General features: G+C 43.3%; 1 protein-coding gene across 1 annotated transcript; it reads left to right on the top strand.

Annotated features, from left to right (window-relative positions):
• Positions 1-585: 585 nt before the first annotated feature.
• On the top strand, positions 586-1,896 carry LOC116512942 (uncharacterized protein F54H12.2-like). The gene has a single exon (XM_032223645.1). The coding sequence runs from the start codon at positions 586-588 to the stop codon at positions 1,894-1,896; it is 1,311 nt and encodes a 436-aa protein (XP_032079536.1).
• The last annotated feature ends 16,764 nt before the right edge of the window (positions 1,897-18,660 follow it).

Here is an 18,660-nt window from a genome sequence, read left to right as displayed (position 1 = left end):
TTTCATAACTGTGACCTATGACCGTCCACATTATGTGCCGGTCAGCAAACATCACATCGATACCGTTACTATAGAAATCAAAACCGACCAGGACAAAAACGTGCATTTTTATCACGGGAAGGTGATTGTCAAGCTTCATTTTAGGCCTCGGAAAAGTGAAGGATGGTTGTAAACAAGGAGCACGGGAGACCTCAAGACTATGTGGCTTACTACAGGGCACAAGCTGGGGGCGGCCTTCCGGGCTTCCGAGGAGCCCCCATTATGTACGGGACCGGTTTAGGAGGGGTGTTCCGTGGACTTTTTCGAAAAGCAATGCCTTTTTTGAGGCGAGGATTAGAAATCATAAAACCGCATGTGAAATCTGCTGCCAAAAACATCGCCAGAGATGTTGCGGGACATCTTGTATCGCGTGTTGTTGAGAACGGGCAGGATGGATCAGGTCTGGCCATAGCCAGGAAGAATTACGCGTTGGGCCCGCCTATTCCGTTTAAAAAGAGAAGACTTGTGAAAAAGCCCCGTCATACCAAGAGGAGACGTGTGCAGAAGAGGAAACCCTGTGACAAGGAAGACATATTCTAATACATTATGTCATTTATTCATTCTGCTTCAGAGGAATGTGTCAAATCCGAACTGGATCTTTTTCAACTGGCGCCTACACAGACCAGTATTGAAAACAGTACCTATATCGAGATCCCCCCTTTATCAGCGCTAACGCCCAACGGACCCCTGGAATTTTTCATCACGGGGCATGGTGAGCATTACACGGATTTAAACAATACCCTCCTGTATGTGAGTTGCAAGATTATAAAAGCGGACGGGTCGGATATTGATGACAGGGCAAGGGTGGCCCTGGTCAACTACCCCATAGCATCTCTGTTTAACCAGCTGGATGTTACCTTGGGAGATCGACTCATTACCCAGAGCCATCATTGCTATTCGTATAGGGCCATAATTGAACTGATTCTCAACTTTGGTGGTGATGCATTGGGCACCCAATTTACTTCTGGTGGATTTTACAAAGATGACTCAGATCTCATGGAGAGTACTCTACTGACAGCGGCTGGGAACTCCGGTTTCAAAGCGAGAGCGAGACACACGAGCGGTAGTCGAAAATGGGACCTGCTTGGGCCTCTGCATAGCGATCTGTTTTTTCAAGACAGACTGCTAATTAACGGCATAGATGTGAAAGTCAAACTCACAAGAAGCAGAAATGAATTTTGTGTGATGAAGGATGGCAATGAGAATTACAAAGTGCAACTCCTGGCAGCTTCTCTCTTTGTAAAACATGTGAAAATATCCCCGGGAGTGCGCCTTGGCCATGCAGAAGCTTTGCTAACCGCCAATGCCAAATACCCCATTGATCGAGTGGGGATGAAGGTTTACAGCATTCCCGCAGGTAGTCTTGTGTGTAATCAGGAAAATCTATTTCTGGGTCAACTGCCTAAACAATTAGTGATTGGGTTTGTGGACAATGCCGCTTTTAGTGGGGATTATGAAAGAAATCCATTCAATTTTCAACACTGCAATGTCAATTTCTGCGCCCTGCATTGTGATGGTGAACAGATCCCCGCAAAGCCTCTTCAGCCCGATTATGAGCATGGTCTTTTTGTGAGAGAGTACATGCAGATGGTGCAAGCAACAGGCAAAGGCATGAAAGACAGACCGTTGTTAATCAGCCGGGAAGAGTTTAACCGAGGGTATACTTTGTATTGTTTTGACTTGAGTCATGATCAGGGCTGCTCTGAGCACTATTCATTGATCAGGAATGGCAACCTCAGAGCCGAAATTAGATTTGCACAGCCCCTCCCCAACACCGTTAATATGATACTCTATGCAATCTTTGAAAACCTTATTGAAATAAGTCACACACGGAATGTACTTTTTGATTATATGTGAGTATGGACACACAGCAGGTCCTCCACTTGCTCTCCGGAAATAAGGCCTTTCTAGGGGTCTACCCTTGTGACCTGTTACCACAGAGACAGATCACCAAAAGACCTTTTGGATTAATCATAAATACCCATCCTCACACTCTTCCTGGGGAGCACTGGCTGGCCCTCTACTTTCCATCTCCAGGATATGGTGAATTTTTTGATTCTTATGGAAGACCTCCGGATAGCCATGACTTTCCTGACACCATAGTGATGTTTTTGGAGCAGCAAGCTGAGAAGTACACATTTCACCAACGCCAATTGCAACACCCCAGTGCTGTGACCTGCGGACAACACTGTGCATTTTTTCTGCTGAACCGTACTAAAGGAGTAACCTATGAAAATATTTTAAAGATGTACTCCAATGTAGATACTAAAAATGATCAAATGGTAAAGCTGTTTGTAAAAACTACAAAGGTGGGGAGGGGGCTTGGACCCTGTAACCGTCACCAGTGCATACAGGCATGCATGCCTTACTGTAAAATAAAGAAAAAGACTTAAATGTTTAATGATCACTGTGTTTTTATTCATTTTAAAAATTGAGCCAGTCACCAAACCTGAGCTGGCTTCTAGGTTTTATTGTCCAAGGGCTAGAGGGTGTTCCTGTAAACATAGTCTTCTGAGCCCCAAAAGGGGCTGTCATAACAGAGTCGGGACTAGCAGCAGTTTCATCCTTAACAGCCAGAGTATCTTTCAACTTTTCTATTTGCTCTTTAACGGCAGTAGACCCCAACACAGAAGTTGGAACATTCACTTCGGCCATAGCATTCATAAAATCATCCCATCCTTTAGGTTTCCGCTTCTCGTAGGGGCTCGGTGTTGCGAGGCGCCTTTCACCAAGTCTAAAATATTAGTACCGGGAATAGGTACACCTTTGTATAAAAAGGTACCCCGTTCATCCCAGGTTGAGACGTCCTGGTGCTGTTTCATTTTGTTCAGCAAAAGTTCTGCATTTTTCCTATAACGAGTGCTCACACCGCTTAGGATATCATCCATAGCGGTGGTCTGTGGAGTTGTTTGTGGTTGCTGCTCTGGTAATGTTGGAGGTGGTTGAGGCTCCCCCGGTGGATAAATGAGATTCAGTTTGTCCTTTTCAGACTCATTTTGCCTGGTCAGTCTTAGATACCTCTGCAGTACAGAATTGTAGAGCTTAATCTTGTCATCCTGACTCAAATCATGCCTCTGAAGTATGTTGCGCATCTCATCATCCAAACGGTTAGTGGCTGTAGTACCCATAGTAGGCGTCCTGCCCTGTAGCTGCTCCATCTGATGACGCGACACCAGATACATTTTCTCTGCATGGTCCATGGTTTACCCTGCTAACAGGCTAGTCAACAGAGGAATAGCAGCCCCTAGCAAGGGACCTATAAAGCCGCCCGACTGAAGTATGATCTGTTTCTTCTTTTTGAGTGAAACCTTTCTATCGCTCAGCTTTTTAATGATACCCTTCTTACTCTTTAGAGACCGGAATTGTGAAGGTTTCAGAGGAAGATTTCCTTTTAGGGTGTTCAGTGCTATTTCTGCTATTGACCCCACCAGGTCATTATTAGCATTGCATAAAATGGCTTTTCTCTGTCTTGGTCCGGACTTTACTAAGATTTTTAAAAGCCCCCAATTTCTACGTAACCTCTCTGACATCTTAAATGAACTAGTGCTAAGATAACTGGGTTACAACTTTTTACTCTTCTTTTTCATCGTGTAAACAGTAGGCCAATCAGGGGGGAAGAGCCCAGTTCTTAGCCTATAGGATTCTGGAGTGCTGGCTGACAAATCTACTAACAGGTACCCGTATGGTTTGTGAGTGGCATCTTGGAATACTTCTAAAAAATACTTTGTGTTAGTGGGATACATCTGCCTGGCCAGTGTGACAATTTGCATTTGATCACGGGGGCTTCTGAATAAAACCAAATATTTGGAATTCAGAGCTATTGTCCTCATTTTCTTACCTTGAAAAAACAGGTTTTGTAGTATGAGAATAATGCTCAGGTTTCTGTGATGAACGTACTGTGTAAAAGCCTTCTCTATTTGGTCGCTGTCACCGACAGATGCCATGAGATCATCTATCACAGCTAGAGTTACTTGATTTGGCGGAAACAAAACATCATCTTCAAAAGAAGACGGAAGACCTTCCACAAACTTAATATAAGGGAATTTATTAAGCAGTTCTTTGTACAGAGGTTGCCAACAGCTATAAAACCATACAATATTTTGAGGAGTTTGAGACAATACCCCATCACCATGTTCTAACATTTGTTTGATAAAAAAAGATTTACCAGAATTGGACGGACCACTTATAATACAGGAAAAAGGGTGTACAAATTGTGCAATGTTTTCCATTCCCCTTAATAACCGTAAGGCAGTGTACAGTAATCCTCACTATTTAATAACCTTTTATTATACACAACTTTTAAAGTTTTTCGGAGGACCCTCGTTTCTAAGGTCCACTGTTTCTTAACCCTGACAATTCCCAACTGTTCTACACTGATCTCCTTTTTTCTCTTTGCATCAGGCAGACAATAATCATCTACCAAATCTTTCAAACTGTCAAAGTTAACTTTACTGCTATTACCACAATTTAGCGTGATACCCTTCACTTTTACCACTGCTTCACCGTTGGATAAAGCATAAGCATACGTTTTGGGGCCGGCCACAACAAACTCTGTTATCGTAGTGTTTGGTGGAATTTCGCTTGTCAGTTGTCCTAAATAATCACCCAAAGGGGGTGTCCACGCCCCCTCTCTACTTACAAAGATGACTGAATCGGTGTTATGGTACAGACACCTATCGCCCAGCCCCTCCAGTAGTCTGTATAATTCTAGCCATGCATAAGCGGTCGTAAAGCTGGCAATGAATACATTAGTGCATGAGGACTTGGTGGGTTGGTTCTTGGCAGTTTTCCACGTCACGACAGCTGTCTCTGTATCCACAAACTCACATGAAGAAACATCATAATAGGGCACAAAAAGATATTTGAATAATTCCTCAGGGTTTGTCACCACTGATGTGGTCAGGTGATTGGTGCTCTGCCCAAACTTGCCCCACAATGAATTTAAAAAGAGTTTGGCAATCTGTCTTTTGGCAGGATTTACTTCAATGTGGTCACGTCGTAAATGGACCCCTTCCATCTTTTCGTAATCCTGAATATATTGCTCTTTATCCTGATCTGTTTTGCACCATTCAGGGTAACCACTGGCCTCCTGTTTCTGTCTGAGATGCATGTTCATATATCCTGAAAATAGCTTATTTGAAGTTTTTTCAAAATGCCAGATCTCATAGATTTCAACAATTCTGTAACCTTTTTCTAAGGCTACATTCAATTCAACAGTACACCATGTACCGGTCAGAGCTCTTTCCTCATCACTGTGTTTACAGGGGGAGGTTTGCAGTTTTTCTGTGCAGGTTGCGCACAAACTAAACATTAATTTGCCCCCTGATTTGTGAGGTAGGACTGGGAAATAGAGATTCCTTGGCGGGTACACTTTGACTTTGACTAGCCAAAAATATTGCTTTATGTCCCCAAAGTTTTGATAGATGATTTGAGGGTGCCCAATTGGATACTCCTTGGTCTTATTCACAAAAGGGTACAAACTGGTGAAATCGTAGTATAAGATTTGTTCACCAGGTTTTGGTTTGTAGTACAGGCATGTAGCATTTGTTCTACCACCAAAAAAAGCATCTCGAGGATTCAAAGGAGCTGGGAGCTTATTCTCAACTAGAAACTGCTTCAAAGAGGTATCCTCCTCCACCATGGCTCGCCACTCATGTTCCCAGATGCAGCGCACAGCATAACCCTGTGACCTGAGGTATTCTTCTTTAATCCTAGTACGGCTGTGCAGGCTACCATATGTTGAATCAAGTAATTTGTTGAAGTCTTTTTCAGAGTAGCAGACAGGGCACCCATGAAAAAAACACCCGTGAAATTCAAAAGCTGTGGGGGTTCCATTTATGACCGCGAAACCATCCAAAAAATATTTGCCCACTTTCTTTTCACCACCCTTCAGAGCATGTTGAATATTGAGCTTCTCAGTGTGCTCTATATACAACAACCATTGAATCGCTGGAGCCGAATACCTTTTCTGTGTATTGTGATATTTGTCCAAAGGATCTAAAGCAATGGTATTGCTTTTCAAATACATGAACAGGTACTGTGCCATGCAGACAGATGCCAATGTGATATATTGGAAGGGGTCAATGCATTGAATCTCCTCAACAGTATCCAACCCGACCCCACTGCTGTACTCACGCTCAGTCATTTTCATCACCTGATCCCTAAATCGAATACAGGCCTCTCTTAATATATCTACATCCTGTCTGCAATAGTAAGCCAGAGCCTTCTTTAGTTTAAACACAGTACCTCTATTAGCAGTGTGCCATTTCAGGAATTCTTCTCTCTACCCGGGCATCATAGTTTCTGGGCTGTAATACTTGGTTTCAGGGAGTGGCCCCACGTAGTCTTGATTGGCCATTGTATTGAATAAGTGAGGGAAATATCCTTTGCAGCCTTGAAACCCCATAGCTTTGGGTAATTTGGATAATTTAAGTGGTAAAAATGAGAGGCTATCAATAAACCGAATCTTATAGTCTGGAAGGGTAATACACAGTAGTTTCCCCCCCTGACTTATAAGTTGAACCCTAACCTTTTCTCGGATCAGCTGCCTCAGTACAAGGTATCTATCATAACCTTTGGAGTTGTGTGCAATAAAAGTACAACCTTTAAACTTATGATTTATAAATTTCTTTATAAACTGTTCCAAGCATCTAACACCATAACAATCCCACCTCACAACATCTTTATCGTCCTCATCTTTCAGCATATCCCTGGCACATGTATAATTAGGTATGTGGGTACCTGTTTCTTGGCAGCATTCAAAATCATAAATAATATATCTTTCGCCAATTCGTGGTCGGTCCAACGATTTTAGAAAGCATAAATGACCTTCCAAGCTTTCTACCTTCTCAGAGCACTGCCCACATTTGACTTCCTTGCACTTTTTGTGGGGGGTAAAGACATAAAGACCACACATTTCACAATATTCTTTAGTCTTACACTCAACTTTTCCCTCCTTAGCGAGTTGTGCATGTCTTTCAGCACATTCCTTAGACCGACAAGGTGCTTTGCACCTACAGCACAGCCCCTTCTCCACCTCAACCTGCTGACACTCTTGCTTTAGGCACGCTCTGCAAATATATTGGCACCCGTGACTAAATTTGTGGTGATAAGCCGTGTGGCAGAATTTACAAAAATAGCGTTCGCCCAGAAAGCCCTTGATATTTTTAACATCATAGTAATGCCTGTCGTGCAATAATATAAATACTATTTTTTCTTGCTGCGGGTGACCTGTAACAAAAAAACGCCACCCGTCCTGCATGTAAAACAAGATCTTTATAGTGACCTGTAAATGTTTTTCAAAGATGTGTACCTGAGAAAAGTCAATCCTGTTTCCTGTGGAAATACCCAGTTTGCTGTGAAGTTCCGTGGCCTTGGTAATAATTTCTTGCTTACTACCATCAGAACCAATCAGACAGAGCAAACAGCTGGCAAAACAAAGAAATTCACCTTCCACATTGAAATCTACTAGATGCTGTCTTTTTTTCTCCAGTACTTTGGTAAGCAGCAAAGTATTTAACTTCCTAAGCCCCCCTCCCTCCTTGTTCTTCACGATGGTAACCACTAATTGCAAATCACCCCCCCCCCCACAATATCTCAGCCTTACTTTGTAGCAGATTTTCAACACTGGTCAGAAAATCATCAGCGTTTAAATCATTCATACACCTCCTATGAGAAAAGATGGGATGGTTTAACCCCTCTGCATCCAACCGTAGTTGAACAAAATCATTTGGGCCGATGTTCATGGCTACGTTATTCAAAAGAATCTGTATCACATTATGTATGGCCTCTATAGCAACTACAAAAGATCGGATTTGATCAAGATTAATAAATCTATATCTCTGATAATATTCCACAGCTCTAAAATTCCGGATAGGATTTTCCCACGCCTGCACCATATCCAGATAAACATTGTTCACATTTTGAGAGTTTACAGAGCCAGGAGCTTGTAGCTGGGACATAGTATGGTGTGTATCCTCTTCTGGTTGAGAGACAGTCATAGTATCACAACTAACACTGTCTGCTAGGGATTCAGGAAGCCCGGCGCCATGCATTTTTGCTTTTTTGCAGGACGGTTCTGATTAAACAAACAAGCAAAGAAACAAAAAAAAAAGTTATCACCAACATTCCAAATAAACACACACACACACACACACACACACATTTAGTTTCTAAAAAATAATACTAATAGAGTTATAGTTGGATAAAATGTGAGATATTATACCTCCTAGCGGACTTTGTGCTGTGCGGCTTGTGGAAGGCTGAGGGGTCATGTTATGCTGGGACCCCTGGGATTCTGCAGGAATAGTGAGATCCGCGAATGCTTGATCGTCCACCCATTCTGGAGGAAAAGAAAAAAAAACCCCAATAGTCAGAATTGTTGCAGAATGTTTATAAGAATCTAAATATATGAAAGTATGAAAGATAAATACCTTCATATGCCCTCAAACATTCTGAGTCTGTCAATTCATTCTAGTGAAAGAAAAAATTCAATCAAACAAATAAGCAACCACTCTATAAAAACCATTTTATATCTAAGTGCTTCAAAATTAGGCTTAAAATTACTTAAAATTGTAACACCCATCAAACATTCTGAATCTGTCAATTCATTCTAGTGAAAGAAAAAATTCAATCAAACAAATAAGCAACCACTCTATAAAAACCATTTTATATCTAAGTGTTTCAAAATTAGGCTTAAAATTACTTACAATAGTAGATTCCATTCTGAACAGGGGTCTTCTTAGCAGTTCAAATTGCTCCAGAGATATGGTTATGCCAGAAACCAGTAAACATGACTAGACCTGTATAGTCTCCTGCTTTTATACACCTTAGTGACGTCACAAATTAATCACATCAGAAAAGGGGAGTTCTTCACACCTTATGCAAAAACTGCCCGCCCTGCCTAGCTGAAAGAAGCATTTGAATAGAAGCTAATGTAGCAAATTAATCGCATCAGAGTTGATGAGTTCTTTATACCTTTTGCATACAGTGACCAGACCCACCCATTTTGCCTAGCTGGAAGATGCATTTGAATAGCAGCTAATGTAGTAATATCACATGAGCTTTAATTAAACTGTATCTCTGTGTTTAACATCTGACAAGTTTAAACAGAAGGGTCAGCAAAAGAAAAAAATATAATACACCTTTCATGTGTTTTGTAAATCACATTTTATTATAAATTTCATAGCTTTAACAGTTTATTGTAATTAATTTCTGTTACATTCTGGCATATGATCCTCTTCAGAGCCAATGGTAATTCAGCTTCAGTCTTTGACATTAATGACAGCGGTTCATGGCTATTCTTTATACACTGTATGAATGTCTTGAGATCGTCAAATGTATCCCGGGTGAAATATAATTTATCCATTTTGTCAGTAATACTGATGATGACCCAGAGAACATGTGGCATAGAAAGCTGAATACATAAGCTGTTAATAAGTTCTGTTTCATTGTTTCCATCCACATTATCTTCTGATTTTAAACATCCCATTAAACAATGATGTATTATTTTAATAACACACGCTTTCAGAACTTGCGGCATGCTGACATTTTGAGGCTCCACCGCTTCTAAAACAGGAAATAAGGTAGAATTAGATTGGGGGTGGGGGGGTGTTTCAACTAATCAAAATACTGTTTTCTTAATTTTTATATCAACTCACCATTTGATATTTTGCAGAATCTACAATAACAAAATTTTATATTCTCTTCAATGAAGACAGGTCTTTTTCTTATTCTACGCCCATGCTTGGGAGGTTTGGGGATCAAATTTATATCAAACAGATCCCCTTCTGAAGTTGCCATATAGGGTTTGTTGCATTCTGGCATATGATCCTCTTCAGAGCATTCGATGCTGGCTTTTGCTGTTGTTTTAAAAACATCTTTGGAATCAGAGGTTGCCATCTTCAAGAGACTGCTGAAATTAAGTCAAACTAACCAGCTCTTCTAATGACAAGTGCGCCTCGCGCATGCGCGGAATAACAGGGGAGGGGTGGGGCAGGTAAGACATGTCTGGGCCTGCCCCACACATGTCTCTTACGCATGCCTGGAATCACAGAGGAGCGGGGTGGGTGGGCGAGTAAGGCCTGTCAGGGGTTATCCCTGGCATGAATGAACAGGCTTATCCATTGCATGCAACCTGGCGGGGTTGCCTATTGTGAACATTTTAATTCCTGTTAATATTCCTTGTCTTTTCCTGTTGGCGGGCTTCAACCTACCTAGAAGTAAATACCTTTTAGAGAAAAAATGGTTAAATGCAGACCCATGTCCCAACAAAAATTAAAACCAACATTGCCTAGAAATAAATTCTTTCTAGGATAAAAAAGTGGGCTTAAATGCCGCCCATACCTTTTAGAGAAAATGGTTAAATGCAGACCCCCATGTCTCAACAAAAATTAAAACCAACATTGCTTAGAAATAAATTCCTTCTAGGGAAAAAAGTGGGTTTAATTGCAGCCCTTAGGAGATTGATTACAAATAAAAAACATTTTTTTTATTTCACAACCCCACTCCCCCCACCCTTGAATGTCCATAGAATTAATCTAGGGTTAAACTAATCATGTACACAGAGTCTTGGCATCTTTCTTGATGGGATAAGTTTCAACCCTATCTGATGGGGTTAGGCCATTACACATATCCAGCTAGGGCTGCTTAGGCCTTTACAAATATTCAGCTAGGGCTGCTTAGGCCTTTACAAATATTCAGCTAGGGTTATGATCTTATGAAATCTTGCACCACGTGGGTCAATTATGCACACCCCAGCCGGGGAGGAGGGGTATCCACGTCACATCCGGAGGGTGGGGGCTGTGCACGTCACTTCCGCTTAGGGGGCATGATCTGGTGACGTAATCAGCACGTGGGTTTGTTTACTTTGATGACGTCACTGATCAAAAGTACTGATAATTTTCATTAAAAAAAGGTATGAACTATATCTACTGATGTTTTCATCTCTAATGAGATTAAAAGAGCTGATTCTAAATATTAGCCAAATGTCCAAACGTCAATTGCAAGGCAAATATTTTCATTGATTATTTCTTATAAACCCAGATTGAAATAGGTGAATTAGAGATGGCATTAAATTCTACATCCCCCAGGCTAATGTCACAGTTAATATTTTAGCATCCATATTAAGAAAAGATTGGTCTGTAACTTACTCATCAAGTGAGATCTTTGTCTAGCTGTAATATTACTGAAAATGATGAAGGAAATATAAAAAGACCAAATGATTCATTATATAATAATAAAAGGTGCTAGGAAGCGTATTAACATGCTATCTGTTCAACTGAAAATCCATCAGGTCATCTAGCTTTCCTCAATTTCATAGACTACATTGAAACTATGAATTCTACTAATAGTAATACTTGTGCCAGTTATTATTTATTAATTTTCCTGAAATATCTTTTCATTTTCCCACACAATTAAAAACTTGCTGTTCAATTAGAGCTATTTATATCACTGAATGTAAAATAAATAAACAAAGGTCCTGCTAATTAATAATGTCAGTATATAATTGACTATTGTTAGACTGAATTTCAGACATAATATTTCATTGTTTTCATTGTTACCACCAAACAGCCAATAATGTTTCAAGTTCCAATATGGGTCAAATCTTGCAACATTATCCTGGGATAAAAATATTTGCCTTCATTCAATAATGCTTCTGGTTAATATATATAAAATAACACTGATTCTTTTTCTTAGTGTAACAGTTTCAAGTTACTTAATATTCAGTATAATTCATTGTGGGGGATTTACTAACATAAGAGAAAAAAGTTTTGAACAACCAGCTATATGAGATTAAAATATTTCAGTCTCCTTTTTCGCTGAAGCAGTCAATAGTGGATCCAGGAAAAAATGTATCTCAACAAGTTAAAGTTAAAACTAAGCTTCAAAATAATAATACCATTTCAATCCTACAGTTTGGCTTAGTTCTTGCATGCATTCACCATTCTTCTCTGCTTCTATGTACAAAAGTCAGAAAAGGTTCTTATTCATAGAATGGTATTAACTACTGAAAGATAGAAAAAAGAAGAAAGCAAGCTTGTTACTCATCCGTTAAGTGCAGATCCTTTAAAATTCCACCACAGCAGATAAATCTTTCTCTTCTCCTAGGAAAAGGCAAAAGACTGTTGGATATATTGAGCAAATCAAAGCCATTTCTCAGGCTTAAAACTTGTGAATGTCTAGATAAATCATTATTTTGCTTCCATGATGTTTCAATTTAGTAATTTGTTTTGAAAGTTGTAGAAAAAGTCTGTGATTCTCGACTTCAGAAATTTGACATAGAAAGGTAGATCTCTGTCAAAGATTGCCTTTTGCTTCTTAAGTTGTAGGCATCCAGTATCTCAAGTTTAAAATTGATGATGATACTGAACTTTCATGAATATGTTATGGAAACTAATAAATGTATTTGTTGCTCTATTCCAAAGGTAGACTCATTATTTTTTATAGTTTAAATTGATCCCGAACTTAAGGAGTTTAGCCTGCAGATAAGATTATCATGAAGTATTTCCTATGCTTTTAAAGAATTGTGTGTTCATGGAAAACTATAATTCAATGCTTCCAAACTGTTGTCAAATTTCATAGATAGGATTTTCATATGTAAAGTTCTGCATGCATTCTAAATATATCCTTTTCTAAATTTTGAGATATCTCAACTACAAACAGCTAGGAAAGAAAGTTAAGGAATTAGGAGTGCAAATTGTGTTTTCATCTATACTTCCAACAAAAGGCCAACATCCAATATGGGAGCAAAGGATTTTAGAAACAAACCACTGGCTTAAAAATTGATGTCATCAAGATAATTTTGGTTTCCTAGACCATGGTCTGCATTGCCTACATGAAGGACTCTGCCAAGGGCTGGACTCACAAGAACCAGAAAGAATATATTTGGAAAATGACTGGCTCCTCTTATCAGAAGGGTTTTAAACTAAGATTGAGGAAGGAAGGTGACCAATCATCAATTAGAACCTAATTTCAAGCAACAACGACTGGATTACCAACCATATATGGAGATAAGAAGAAAAATGCAGGTGTAGGAAGTATGCCCAGGGTCAGACACAAATAACTTAAAAGCTTATACAGCTCAAAGTTTAGCGAACAAACATGATGAACTTGAAATACTAGTACAAGAAGGCAAGCATGATATAGTTGCCATTACAGAAACTTAGTGGGATGAAACTCATGACTGGAGTGTTCTGATAGAAGGATACAAATAAGGATACAAAAGATGTTTTGAACTATTCAAAAGAAACAGACCTAACGTAACAGGAGGTAGAGTTGCATTATATGTTAGAGATCACTTCCTCTCAAATCACTGGGTCTTGATGGACTATATTCCCAGAGTTCTGAAGGAACTGGCAGACATGATTTCAGAATCATTGAAACATATCTTTCACAGTTCTTGGAGCACTGGGGAACTACCTGAGGACTGGAAAAACCCTGATGTGGTTTCCATCTTTAAAAAAAAACAGACCCAGGAAATTACAGACCAATCAACCTGGAAGGTTTTGGAAAAGATAATCAAGCAACACCTAGAAGCAAAGTTATAACCAGTAGCCAACTTGGGTTCATCAAAAACAGGTCATGCCAAACAAATCTTATTTCATTCTTTGGCAAAATGATTAATTAGTGGCTCAGCATAATCCTGTGGACAAGGTATACTTAGATATCAATAAAGCATTTGATAAAGTAGGCCACAACCTTCTTCTTGAAAAGCTAGAAAAATGTGAGATAGCATCAGCACCAGATGGATTTGTAACTGGCTGAAAAATCATACTCAATGTGTAGTCCTCAATGGAATTACACCCCAATGGAATATCCCAAGTGTTGTATAGTTAAAGTTAGTCCTCGCTGTTATGAATGACAGCTTGGCAGCAGCCAGGCACGTCTTAGCCAATCAGACGCGCCTGTCAGTTGCCGGGCTGTCAGGCGCGCGAGTCTGCGGAACTATAAAAGGCAGACTCGTTCAAACTGTCAGTTGTTCAGCACCAGAGCAGACGAACTCTCCAGTCCAGCTGGAGCTGCTTCGCTGCCTCTCTCTACACAGATCATCCTTCTGTTGCTACATTGTTAAACCAGCACCCTGCCTGGTTGTTTCCTGTTACTGTTACAAGTTGTGTTAAAATAAATTGGTTACAGAGTTACCGGACACGAGCCTCTGTCTCATTCCTGAAGATATAACACTGGCGACGAGGACTGGGGACCTGTAACCAGAAGAAAAAGAAATCAACTGCCACTTCTAGTCACATCGTCTACACTCCAACCAACTGCCATGGCCGGAATGCCAACGTTTGCCCCTTTTGGGGTTGGAGGTGAAACCTGGGAGGCATTTCTTGAACGGTTTGAATGTTTTTTAATCGCTAACAACCGTCAGGGTCAGTCTCAAGCGAGGAAATGTGGATTCTTCCTTACGGCTTGCGGTCCGGAAATGTTTGCCACCGCAAGGTCTTTTGCCACCCCAAGAGCGGTGTACGACCTCACCTGGCAAGAACTAACAGACGGACTGCAGGCATACTACGCACCCACTCCCTCTCAAATAGCCAGACGCTTCGCTTACCGCAGGCAAGTCCAAAAGTCTGCAGAAACGGTAAATCAATTTTTGCAAGCCTTGAGAGTTGCTGCAGCACAGTGTGAGTTCCCAGATCTGGAGGCAAATCTCGCAGAGCAATTCGTCTGTGGCCTAAAGGATATTTTTCTCAGGCGTAGACTTTTGGGCAAGCCTAAGGTCACATTAGCCTATGCCATAGATGAGGCTCGCGCTGCGGAGTTGGCAGATTCATCGTCCAACGAAATAGAACACTACCTCGCGCAGATGACAGTTGCTGGAGGGTTACCTGCCACTCAAGCCTCAACCGTTCCAACGCCTCCTCCGCTCCAGCAGCCAACTTACATTACAAATCTAATTGATGAGCTAGCCCCCCTGCCTGACTATCTACAACAACTTCAGGTAGATAGACTCGGGGCACAACCCCGCCGTCAGCAGCCTTGACAGAATCAAGCCATCAGCCGTTTCCCTTCAAACTCCTCTGCTTGCATTGGCTGTGGCGGAGCGCACGCCCGGGCTAATTGCCCCTTCAAGGCAGCGGTTTGCCGCCGCTGCGGAAAGAAAGGACATTTAGCCCATGTCTGCAAAGCCTCACTTCCTACTCCTTCTGCAGCAATGGAGCCACCTCCTCCATATGGTCCTCCTCCACCCCCGCCGAAGAGCTCGCAGCAGCGGAAACCTGCTCAGCGTCAAGACGAATGCTTTAACATCAAACAAGCTTCTTCGTCCCTGCATGACACCTCCATCAACTCATCCTCACAGAGTACGGACAAAGTCAATATTAAAATACTGATTGAAGGGAAGCCGTGTCAGATGGAAGTGGACTCCGGCTCATCAAAATCCCTTCTTTCATGGGACACTTTTTCTATGTTGTGCCCCCACATGAAACGTTGTCACTTGTCACCCCTTAACGCAATTTTAACAAACTATCAAGGCTCCCATATCTCTATCCTTGGTTCATATGCCTTGAGGGTTTCTTATGGCAAGTTTTGCGCTGTTTTACCTGCTTTAATTGTTCAGAAACCCTTACCAGCAATTCTGGGGTTAGAATGGTTTTCTCCCTTGGGTATCTCCCTTCAGGGGATTCATTCTACTGCGGACACGCCCCCAGACATAGCAGCAGTCTTGTCAGACTATGCTGATATTTTTGATGGCCAGCTAGGCCATTACAAAGGAAGCCCCATATCCCTTAGCTTGGACCCCCAGGTTGCACCAATCAGACTGAAGGCCCGCAGGGTGCCCTTTGCATTAAGGCCAAAGGTTGAAGCTGAGCTCGATAAGCTCGTGGCGCAGGGCATACTGGAGCCCGTCGACCACTCACCTTGGGAGACCCCCATTGTGATTGCGGTGAAGGCCGACGGCTCCATTAGGATCTACGCCGACTATAAGTTGACCATCAACCTTGGCCTTCAGGCAAACCCCTATCCAGTCCCTGTTGTACAGCACCTGCTCCACTCCTTGGGGCAGGGCCGTATTTTCGCTAAACTGGATATGGCGCAGGCCTACCAGCAACTCCCTGTGGATGACGATGCGGCGGCTGCCCAAACCATCATCACCCACCGGGGGGCTTTCCGTTGTCGCCGCCTTCAATTCGGCATTTCCGTTGCCCCGGGGATTTTCCAGACCCTCATGGAACGTCTGCTCCATGGGCTCCCTGGAGTGGTACCTTACTTTGATGACGTCCTGATCGCTGCTGACAGCCGCTGAGACCTCATCAAAGTACTGAGGAAAGTCCTCGACCGTTTCAGGGGCGCGGGTCTTAAATTTAAACGCAGCAAATGTTTCTTTGCTGTGCCCCAAGTGGATTTCCTGGGCTTCACAATTGATGCCCAGGGAATTCATCCTACCCCTTCTAAATTGGCAGCTATCAGGAACGCTCCCACTCCTACTACAAAGGCGCAGCTCCAATAGTTCCTGGGGCTTCTAAATTTCTACGTGCCTTTCATCCCTCACAAGGCATCACTAGCCGAGCCGCTACATCGGTTGCTCGACCGATCCGCGCCTTGGCAATGGGGCAGCCGCGAAGCGCATGCGTTCGCGGCTGTCAAATCCCTGCTGACGTCAGAGGCAGTCTTAGTGCAATATAGCGACAAGATGCCCCTGACTCTAGCATGTGATGCCTCCCCCGTCGGTTTTGGGGCTGTTCTGAGTCACGTCCTGCCCAACGGCTCAGAAGCCCCCATAGCTTTTTATTCCAGAACACTGTCCTCGGCTGAGAGGAACTACAGCCAGATTGACAAGGAGGCTCTGGCTGCAGTGTCTGGAATCAAAAAGTTTCACGACTACCTATACGGGAGGCACTTCACCCTATTCACAGACCATAAGCCACTCCTTGGGCTACTGGCTGGTGATAGACCGACCCCTCCTATCCTGTCCCCAAGGATGACCCGCTGGACGGAGTTCTTAGCGGCGTATTCTTACGCCCTGTGCTACCGTCCGGGCAAGCAGATAGGGCATGCAGATGCCCTTAGTCACTGCTCTCTTCCGGACACGGAAGATCAAGCGGTTCCTTGCCATTCTGTTCTGGCAATTGCTCAGTTAGAATTGCCATTGACTTCTACCGATGTGGCCGCCTACTCTCGGTCTGACCCCACACTGTCACAGCTATTGAACTGGGTCCTGAGAGGCTGGCCTGCGGGTGAGTTACCACCTCAGTTCAAGCACTTCAAGAACAGACAGTGGGAGCTTTCTATACATTCAGGCTGCCTACTGTGGGGCGACCGTGTGGTCATCCCAACGGTCCTCCGACAACAGATTCTGCAACGCCTCCATGAAAGTCACCCCAGAGTAAGCAGAATGAAGGCCCTTGCTCGCAGTTTCGTTTGGTGGCCAGGTTTAGATGCAGAGATCGAAGCCTGGGTCGCCAAATGCGAAACCTGCCAGCAGTCCCGACCATCTCCTCCTTCCTCTCCCTCCCGGGAATGGGAGATGCCTCGGGGTCCCTGGTCTAGAATACATATAGATTTCGCTGGCCCCTTTCACGGCCAGACTTTCCTTATAGTTGTGGACGCGTACTCTCGATGGGTGGAAGTATTGCTCATGCACTCCACCACATCTGACAGTACTGTGCGAGCCTTGCGACGATTGTTCGCAACCCACGGGTTGCCGGACACAGTAGTGTCCGACAACGGCCCGCAATTCACGTCCACAACGTTCCAAACATACCTGGCCGAGCAAGGGGTCCGCCACGCGCTGGTTGCCCCTTACCACCCGGCCAGCAATGGCCGAGCGGAAAGGGCGGTTAGATCTGCCAAGGAGGCTTTGGGCCGTCTAAACCGTGGAGACTGGCAGGCAAGGGTGGATGCTTACTTATTGGCACAGCACTCCACACCTTGCCCCCTGACACAGAAAAGCCCCGCGGAGATGTTGATGGGCAGGCGCCTGCGGACCACCCTGGATAGATTGCATCCCGTCTATTCAGGAATTCAGTCTGGCAACCTGGGGCCTCCAACCCCCTCCCGCACTTTTAAACCTGGGGACCTGGTTTGGGCTAGAAACTATGGAGGAGAGACGAGATGGGTGCCCGCAATTATAACCGAAATAACAGGGCCCGTTTCCTACAGGATTCGAGTTTCAGATGGATCCTGGAGAAGACACCTGGATCAATTGAGACAACGACGGTCATCAGAAAATAATTCTCAAGCCGACACGCAAGGTCCTGGCTTAACCGTTTCTCAGCCAGACCTGAATCTGCAACCGCCGTTAAATAACCACAACTCTCCAGCCTTCTCCAATCCAGGCCAGCCTAGCTCAGTATCACAGCCCAGCGTTGCTTCTCAATCCGGAGTCGAAAACCCCAACCCATTACGTTTAGGCCAACATAGACCTAGCCTTCCCCTTCCAGAGGCCGCCTACCGGCCTAGTCACAAGCCGACAACATCCTCGGCCGCGCCCCCTTCGCCCAGCTTACCATTCAGTGGGAGTCATCCATTCAGGGTTCCTCTGCCATCAGACGTCACCTGGAGCTTCACTCCCCGAGGGGAGGAGCTCAGACAGGGACATCACTGCGATGATCCGCCTGCAATGCAATTGCAGCGTTCGGGGCGTGTCCGCCGTTCTCCTGTGTACTTACAAGACTA

The sequence above is a fragment of the Thamnophis elegans genome, chromosome 9 (genome assembly GCF_009769535.1).
Source record: "Thamnophis elegans isolate rThaEle1 chromosome 9, rThaEle1.pri, whole genome shotgun sequence".
Lineage (NCBI taxonomy): Eukaryota > Metazoa > Chordata > Lepidosauria > Squamata > Colubridae > Thamnophis > Thamnophis elegans.
Note: the sequence above shows the minus strand (reverse complement) of the source record. Positions and strands in the feature narration are given on the sequence as shown.

Bases quoted from the DNA above. Each gene is read 5' to 3' on its own strand.
- LOC116512942 (XM_032223645.1), top strand. From the start codon at position 586: ATGTCATTTATTCATTCTGCTTCAGAGGAATGTGTCAAATCCGAACTG.